Source organism: Salvelinus sp. IW2-2015, linkage group LG7, assembly GCF_002910315.2.
Source record: "Salvelinus sp. IW2-2015 linkage group LG7, ASM291031v2, whole genome shotgun sequence".
NCBI lineage: Eukaryota > Metazoa > Chordata > Actinopteri > Salmoniformes > Salmonidae > Salvelinus > Salvelinus sp. IW2-2015.
In genome coordinates this window covers 28,799,603-28,808,338 of record NC_036847.1, presented here as the reverse complement: position 1 = coordinate 28,808,338, position 8,736 = coordinate 28,799,603, and the positions used below count along the sequence as shown (strand labels likewise).

General features: G+C 39.9%; 2 protein-coding genes across 3 annotated transcripts in view; both read left to right on the top strand.

The window, feature by feature from the left end:
• Window positions 1-366: 366 nt before the first annotated feature.
• On the top strand, window positions 367-4,631 carry LOC111966791 (homeobox protein Hox-C9-like). The gene is made up of 2 exons (XM_023991724.2): window positions 367-1,958; window positions 2,983-4,631. The coding sequence occupies exons 1-2, from the start codon at window positions 1,427-1,429 to the stop codon at window positions 3,228-3,230; spliced, it is 780 nt and encodes a 259-aa protein (XP_023847492.1). The 5' UTR covers window positions 367-1,426; the 3' UTR covers window positions 3,231-4,631.
• Window positions 4,632-7,877: 3,246 nt separating this feature from the next.
• Window positions 7,878-8,736, top strand: part of LOC111966786 (homeobox protein Hox-C8a-like) — a 3,624-nt gene continuing 2,765 nt past the window's right edge. For both annotated transcript variants that reach the window (XM_023991720.1, XM_023991719.1), the window contains exon 1: window positions 7,878-8,628. In XM_023991720.1, the coding sequence (XP_023847488.1) occupies window positions 8,193-8,628 (436 nt within the window). In that variant the 5' untranslated portion in view covers window positions 7,878-8,192. The remainder of the gene's footprint in view (window positions 8,629-8,736) is intronic.

Below are 8,736 nucleotides of genomic sequence, written 5' to 3'. Positions count from 1 at the left end.
TTTTTGTTGTTGTTGTATCTTTATCTTTAAGTCTGCGTGGTTGGAAAAGGACCCGTAAGTAAGTAATTCACTGTTAGTCTACACCTGTTGTTTACGAAGCATGTGACAAATAACATGTGATTTTACATTTTATTTTTTAGATAGGCCTATACATGGCTGAGATGAGAAAATACACATTCGGAATACACAAATGCACATTTTGTTTTGTTAAGTATTACTGCACTGTTGGAGAAACATAAGCATTTCGCTGCACCTGCTAAAACAAATTACTGGACAAATACAATTTCATTTGATTAATATGTTTAGCTGCGCTATTATAATATTCGCAGACTTCTTCTCTAGGCATTATAATATTCGCAGACTTCTTCTCTAGGCATATATGACAACACAAAGGCTTATTCTCGGATCATAGATCAGTGTATGCCATATTAGTCTCACAAAACAAGAAAGTGTATTCCTCTTGTTGCAAGCCTACATCTCTAGCCTGATTCTTCCCTGCAGCACAACATTCCCTTAGTCCCCGTCGTTGCTGTCTGTCCTCACTGTTCCAGTGGTGGTTTTATGTTAAGCTAGGAACTCGACTGTAGTTTTATTAACGACACGTTTATGAACAATCAAATGGTCCTCGTAAACATTTATTGAAGGGCATAAAAACATGCACTGCCACTTGCCGAATATAGCCGCTGTAGTTGGCCATGTTTCAAGCATCGTAGAAGTAACTCTTTCCTCTATCTATCCAAACATCATTTGGGGGGGAAAAATATCCCACTTCTGCTTCTTTGTTGTCTGTGCAAACTTTTTTCTTGTATATACATTTTGGTGCAATGGTAGTAGGATAGAATGTACAATATTATCTATGCAGGCTGCTCATAAAATCAAGTAGACTATATTTTCTCCAAATGAAAAGATAAATACCGTTATACAATGAACAACGCAGAATAATTCAAAGCCTAATGTGTTAGAGAGTGAGTTTAATGATCCATTTTACTACTGAACTATGTCTATACGCGCATAAACCTGGACTACGGAGACATTAGACAGAGATTGATTACATCAGCAAATAGTGCCTACGATTTCATAGTTTGACGACTAGTTTCACATATTCTACTCATTTTTGCTGCTATTTGATCAACGTCAGAACATAATACTGTTGAATTTACCTCATATGCACCCAGGAAAAAAACATCTGAATATGATTCTATAATCCATGACTAGTGCAACGCTATGCCAGGATAACTCGCGCATTGATCCACAGTGCAATGTTTGTGGGGGTAAATATAATCACGTGTTGCTTCGGCAGCCAATAGCAGCCGGGGAAGCTTTGAGAAATAATTACCTGCCTTGATTGTTCTATGGGTAGATAAAAAAGTACACATACACTCCAAAAAATTATCGGATGCATGTAAAATAGACGGGCAGCATCGACATGTCGGCCACGGTTCCCTTAAGTAATTATTATGTAGATTCCTTGATAAACCACGAAAGCGAGGATGTTCTTGCGGCTCGATTCTCGGCTTCTGGTTCGCACCCTACCGGCCCTCGTCCGACGTCCCTCGTATCGGAGTGTGGTGACTATCCCTCCTGCAGCTTTGCCTCTAAACCATCCGTTTTCACTACATCCTGGACCCCTGTTCACTCCCAGTCCTCAGTGGTTTACCATCCATACAGCCATCTAGGAACGGACTCAAGGTATGTGCGGTCATGGCTGGAGCCGATCTCGGGGGCAATGTCCTTTCCAGGCTACCCTGCCAACGCCAGACACTATGGGCTGAAGCCCGACGCCTTCCAGGAGCATCGAGCCAGTGACTGCCTCGCCTCCAACGGACGCACCTACACGGATTATATATATTGCACCACCGCTGACATCCGAGAAAAGACCCAACCTAACATCCCTTCTCCCGAGACCGAGCCTTTGGCTTTCGGGAAGCATAAAGAGGAGAAGCCAGAATTAGACCCGAGTAAGTTCGAGCCCCTTGTTCAAAACCGGGAATGGGAGTGGGAATGGGATTCTGTCTGTGTTCATTTAATTTGGTTTAGAGCTAGGCTATGGCGTCTCTCTGCCATAATTTCGTCCCCCTTTCTTTCCTCGACTGAATCTACTCGGCTAGGGGGTCTACCTTGAGGGACTGTAAAGAGACAAACGCTAGTTGGATTGGGCTATAAAACGAAGAGCGGGTTATAAAATAGGACTACTTGAAACACCTATGGACGTTGTAAATTTGAGGGACTCTGCAACATGCCCGCATCTCAGCAAATCTGTTTTGGTGTTTTAGATGCCAATTACTTTTTGCCCAAGAATTGGGACTGTCAATATTAATAATCATTATAAACCATGTTGTATGGCCACTATGATTTATGCTACTATTTTACAATGCTAGTAGACTATGCCGCTATATCCCCCATAGTCTACTAGTAAATAAACTACAATTATATTTTAAAGAGATATTATGTTGCTATGTCAAGTATATCCAGTAAAACTGGACCCTCCCTAGAAAAACACCGAAGATAAACCCTGATAAGGAACTGCAGTAGCATGGCAACACATGAACACGCGGTGTAGCGTAAGTGTATGTTGTCTGTTGTCATCCTACATACTCTTTTTCCATTCCAAACCAAATGTCGATATAACTCCAACAGTTGAGGAATGTTTGCAACATATTCGAGGGACTTTCACTGACATGTAAAGGCTTGAAATACAGGCCGTTTTTATGGGCCTATAAAGCGAATAGGCATTGAGTATTTTACGATGGCATTTCTCAGAAGTCCAAGAAAGGGAAAAGCTGGAAGAGCATCACTAAATTTGACGTTTGTTTCCTACAGCATTATATTTACTAATAGATTTGAGGGACCACCACTACCTCTGAGATCTAGCATAGCTTTTGGAAACCCAAAAGTACAAGGCCTTATCATGCGTCATTGCCTCAAATTTGATATTATTGCTGACTGATAATGTGTTATCTGTTTTTATGTGTTGATTTTCAGATAACCCAGTTGCAAACTGGATTCACGCGCGTTCAACAAGGAAGAAGCGGTGCCCTTATTCAAAATACCAGACTCTCGAACTTGAAAAGGAGTTTTTGTTCAATATGTACCTAACCAGAGACCGTCGATACGAGATGGCAAGTGTCCTCAACCTCACGGAGAGGCAGGTCAAAATCTGGTTCCAGAACCGGCGCATGAAGATGAAGAAAATGAACAAGGAAAAAACTGACCGCAACAAAGAACAATAATAAAGGAATGGTTACAACAACGACAAAGGACAAAAACAAGAATCAGACAACAGTAAAATAACCACTATTGCCATGGATAACAACAAAGATAAACCAAAATACATGACGCCCCYTTCTTAATGTTGGATTTTGTGTTGGATGTTGTTTTTGTTTATGTTTTTTTATTAACCCCACCTTCCATGTTTGATGCTAAATATTTTTTGTTTCTCCACATGCACCTTTCCTTGTCTAGGTTTAAAATAACCTTTAAGGAAAGAAAACATTTGCACTTGTGAAGATACCTGTAGGCCTATATGTTTATTTACACAAGGGACATTTTAATGAAACATATTTTGAACAAATGTATAACTGTCCCGAAGTATAAGGAATGGAACACTGGAATGATTTTAATTTCTACCCTCCATAATTTATGATGTCCGTGCGAATATTCCTTACATGTGTGTTTCTTGTGAATGTTATGCAGGTGTTGTGGCATATTTTGTACAGAAAGAGAACATCTGCACTCTGCAAAATGTTTGTCTGTCTTGTGTATATGTGGTAACGTATCCGTTCGGTGTACCTATTTGTGCGTTTCGTATTATTTTGACTGTATAGACACGTGCCATTCATTATAGAAAGTGTAGATATAGACCTACTCAAATATAAAAATGATCATGAGGCTCTTGTGTTTTCTGTATTTTCAAGCAATGTCTCTTAACAAAACAGACGTAGATATGCATATAGTCTTACTACCCATGCAAACCAATGTAAAACTAAATATTGCGACGTAGAGCACACATTTGAGGCGCTTCAAATAGACGAAGCCAGTATATTAATGATGTCAACACAAATGCACACAAACCAGATTTCTGTTAATCTGGAGAGAAACAGCTTTAATACGTTAAATAGCCCAATTTCCCCGCAAGTGGAATATTGGAAGCAGATGGAACGTTTTCTAATCTTCTGTTAGCATTTCCAGGCTAGGCAGACTCTTGGGGCTACCACGCGCGCCCGTAAATGGGTGATTATTTCGAGTAGGCCAACACCACAATGATGTAACTAAATATGATTTAACGAAACTTTTGTGCACTCCTTTTATATGCTGTTGTGACACAAATTATATTTGAATGCATTACTATATGTTTACAAGTCCACTAGGTATGCACAGGCCACCACAAGTATCCACAAACAACCACATTTAAACCACATTTAGGTCTAATTGTAAACATCAAAGACATATAAATCAACATTTAGTAGTCAAATGTTTTATAGAACCAATTAGATACCGTCATTACTCATAACTTGGAAAAATATATACATTTATTTCGTGAAAAAACAATGGCAGACAAACAACATAAATGTGGTTGTCAACTTCATATGCAAATTTGACAAATAAACCAGTGTGTCATCACAGACCTATCATATCTGTGTCACTTGAAATCCTTTTTAAAGCAGGAATACTAACAGCTGCTGGTTAAGATATTATTATATCTTTAACAATTTGCCACATTTTCTAAATTGAATAAGGCCCTATAACGTTACGTGTTTGTAAAGCTAAGGGAAAAGTTTAGGGCCTGTAAGAATCGTGCGACTGAGATCCTGGATTAAAACCTAAACCTTCTTTCAGTCAACTTGCTGATAAGAAAAATAAAAAATAAATATTTTTACCTCAACTAAATTACAGTTAGAAACACATTTCGAGCCATTGGACCTATTTGAAAGGTAACGAAATTAAAATGTTCTAACGTGAAAATAAATTCCCATGTCTGGCATTTGTTTACTGGGTCTTGGCCTAAATTGCCTTTTTGTGGTGTCGAACAATACGGACAGGATGCTGTAATTTCAAAGCCCAATCCAGTGCATTTCCGCACAGGACAAAAATGCTGCGTTTACAGCCCTGCTAGAACTCAGTTGCTTGTCTCAAATGCAGACGAAGAAAGCAAACCCGACTAACTGGCTAGACGTCTGGCCTAAATTACTTKATGGTTTTAATGGTGGGACGGTGTGTGATGTTGGGCTCGTTCAAAGGGGGCTTGCTGCAGCTAGTTTGTCTGTTGGGCCCACCGCAAACATGCCGCTGCCTTTAAAAAAGAGTTTTATTTAACCTTAATTTAACTAGGCAAGTCAGTTAAGAACAAATTATTATTTACAATGACGGCCTATTGGGGAACAGTGGGTTAACTGCCTTGTTCAGGAGCAGAACGACAGTGTTTTACCTTGTCAGCTCGGGAATTCGATCCAGCAACCTTTTAGTTACTGGCCCAACGCSCCCCTAGGCTACATTTGCCAACCTCTAAGGGCAGCTCCCTCTCTGAGCAGGTCAGAGTAGACCTAGGCTATCTGACCGCAAGACGAAACCAACGTCAAAAGCAGCATATTCGCATTGGACAATGTACATGTATCTATAGTGGTTAGCAGACAACCCATAGGACAGTATCATGAAAAGCAACAAATATCCTGAGTSTACTGAAATAAAAGCAGACGCTAAACGTAGGAAGCCTACTAATATAGTTTATTTGACGGATCGTGAAATATATATTCAACACATTTGTTATGTCGTCAACAGCATTTTTCCCTCCTGTAATATATGTGGGTTTGATAAAACCATGCATGGTGCAGTTGAATGTTGGTGATCGACCTTAACACTAGATGCCGCTGTTGACCGACTCTTTGGGCCTGTACCGCTAGTGCCTCCGTGCTGTGAATTTGCGTGGTGCAAAAACAGRGAGTAGACTAGACGTATGCCTGTAGGTCTACTGATGAAAGAAATGCTGCTTCGGTCGTTCATCACATTTTTAAGAAAAAATGTTGTGATATAATTGACTGTCTCACTTGTAGAACTGGGTACAGGATACATAGATTATGCCTGTTTAACCTTTCATGCGCTTGTGTTGTGTGTATAGCCTAGTAATTGTAGGCTATTTCTAGGATAGGTCCATTTTGCATTTGTACATTCCTTTACCTAAATGTCCCATTTACATATTTTATGACCTTTACATTAGTAGAACATTAGCCTAATATTTGTTAACACACTAAAGCTGTTTTGTATACATGTTATGGATTCATTATGCATGATTGTAAACTGTTAACAACTGCTAGCAAATCGATTAGGTTGATTCTGTATATGTGCACCAACATTGATGCTCAATTAACATTCGGACTAACATTTGAAAACATCACACTTTTAAAGTTAAGCGCACTTATTTGCCACTGTTTTTACGCCAGTGGTGTGGCCTAGTTTTCCTGTGGAGAGGCGTGGACCGTGCACCATAAACTTGTATTAGCCACCATATATATACTTAATAGAATATGACACATTTCCGTATCAAACCACTTTAAGAAGAAAACATCTTCAAACAAGTCAAATGAACAAATAAAGAAAGTATTTATTTCAATTTATTGACAAATAACACTAAAGGCTTCAATAATCAATTACCCTAATACAAAATTTTAACATGAATACTATATCCTAATAATAATATTATAATACGAGAAGAATAATTATTGTAATAATAATGTTATAATTAGCAATTATAGGCCTACATCAGAAGCAGTATTATAATAGTAGCCTAGTATAGTGAGGTTTTTATAGTTATTTTCTGTGTTTTTGTTGTTGAAATATGTCTATAACAGCAGCTCAAATTTCCACGACGGTAAATTGCAACAAAGACCAGCAATCAGCATATTTATAGACTGTACGACAAGTCTATAAATTTTCTGTGTGCCTTTCCTATTTTACGATCATGTGTAAAAATCGTCAGTAACACCACAAAACCCACATGAGCGCATTCAGGGAGAGACGTTGCTGCAACTACACWAGACACAACTGAAATAAATATTGTACCAGCAATATGTACGCAGGAATAACGAGACATCTAATGCAAGCGGCATATTTACTACATCTACTCATAGGTTTAACAGGGTCAGTACAGTGAGTCGGGTATTCACAACAGGTCGTGTTTATATTTGAGCGTTACGGTGTTTCACGGCCTTCTGTAGTTTAAGTGCGCGAGGGACATGGGACATCGCTTAGACCTATATATATCTCAAGTATGAACACGTAGCATGGGCGAATGTTGCGCAACAAGGGTTAGACATTTGTATATTTTTGTGATTTTGTTAAAGATGTCATTATAGCCTTATTATTGTATGCTATTATCAGTAGACTTACGCACGTTGTATATGCTAAGCCTGGTCTACTCGTTTTTTAAAGTTATATAGGACTATATGTTTTGATTCACTGTCATAATAGCAGGCAGTATAGCGGGCCCGCAAGCAGTGCTATTGTGTAGGCCAAGTATTTATGGTAGGCTACGCTAACAGCATCCTATTTAAACCATTAGTTGATATAAGCAATGGCTCAGAAACATGAGGACTTTATGAACAAAGCCTTTTTATTCTATTCTTTAGGCTATATGTGTGTACTTCTATGTATCATGTAAGCACCGTGTAAGATTAATATGACCACAACGATATTTTGATTTGATAATTTTCACATCTTATGCATCAATTTGAACTCCTCTATCTAATAGAATGGTTAGCGCATGTTGCCTCTTAAGGGGTATGTAGCCTACCCGCTGACAGCTTGTGGAAAAATTAAGGGGGGGGGTGATTGGTGTTGGGAGGGGGAATTGTGGTGGGGGTGGTTGGGTGGGAAGCAACAAAAAAAAAAGGAACGCTTGTGACTCTGTCCGCGGAGCAAGCCAGCTTGAACCTCAATGCATCCAAAGCACACACCATGAGCCGGATTTGAGGCTGAAAAATAGAAGATACTGGAGATAGTGAGAGAGACTCGATGAGAAGAGTGTTGGAGCGCGAGAGAGCTGCCTTAGACTGTCCAAAGGGGCAGCGTTTCTCCATCTAGTTCCGGTTTGTCAGTCTGCGCTGTGTGCGACTGGGAACCTAAACTAAAGGCTGCCACAATCCAAAAGAGGATATTCTACAACGAAGAAACCTCGTCTGTTGTTTAATGCAAACTAAACAATGAGCTCATATTTTGTTAACCCTCTTTTCTCCAAATACAAAGGCTGTGAATCACTGGAGCCAGCTTACTACGACTGCAGGTTCCCACAAAGCGTTGCCCGTAGCCACGCGCTGGTCTACGGACCCGGGGCAGCTGCATCGGGCTTTCAACAGCCGTCCCATCATGTCCAGGATTTTTTCCACCATGGGACCACGGGGATCTCCAATCCTGCATACCAACAGAACCCCTGCGCACTGGCTTGCCATGGAGACGCAACGAAATTTTATGGATATGAAGCTCTTCCGAGACAACCGCTTTATGGTACCCAGCAAGAGCCAAGCCTCGCGCAATACCCAGACTGTAAATCGTCTAACGGCTCTAACCCCGGTGAAGGACAGGGCCATTTAAATCAGAACTCGTCTCCCACTCTTATGTTTCCTTGGATGAGACCCCACGGTTAGAATTATTTTGTGTTCTTTTTTATATAGCTATAAATGTGTGTAATATGTGTGTGTGTGTGTGTGTGTGTGTGTGTGTGTGTGTGTGTGTGTGTGTGTGTGTGTG

Excerpts from the sequence above, each read along its gene's own strand:
- LOC111966791 (XM_023991724.2), top strand. The coding sequence starts at position 1,427 with ATGTCGGCCACGGTTCCCTTAAGTAATTATTATGTAGATTCCTTGATA. Across the intron at positions 1,959-2,982 it reads GAAGCCAGAATTAGACCCGA|ATAACCCAGTTGCAAACTGG; the intron begins GTAAGTTCGAGC and ends GTTGATTTTCAG.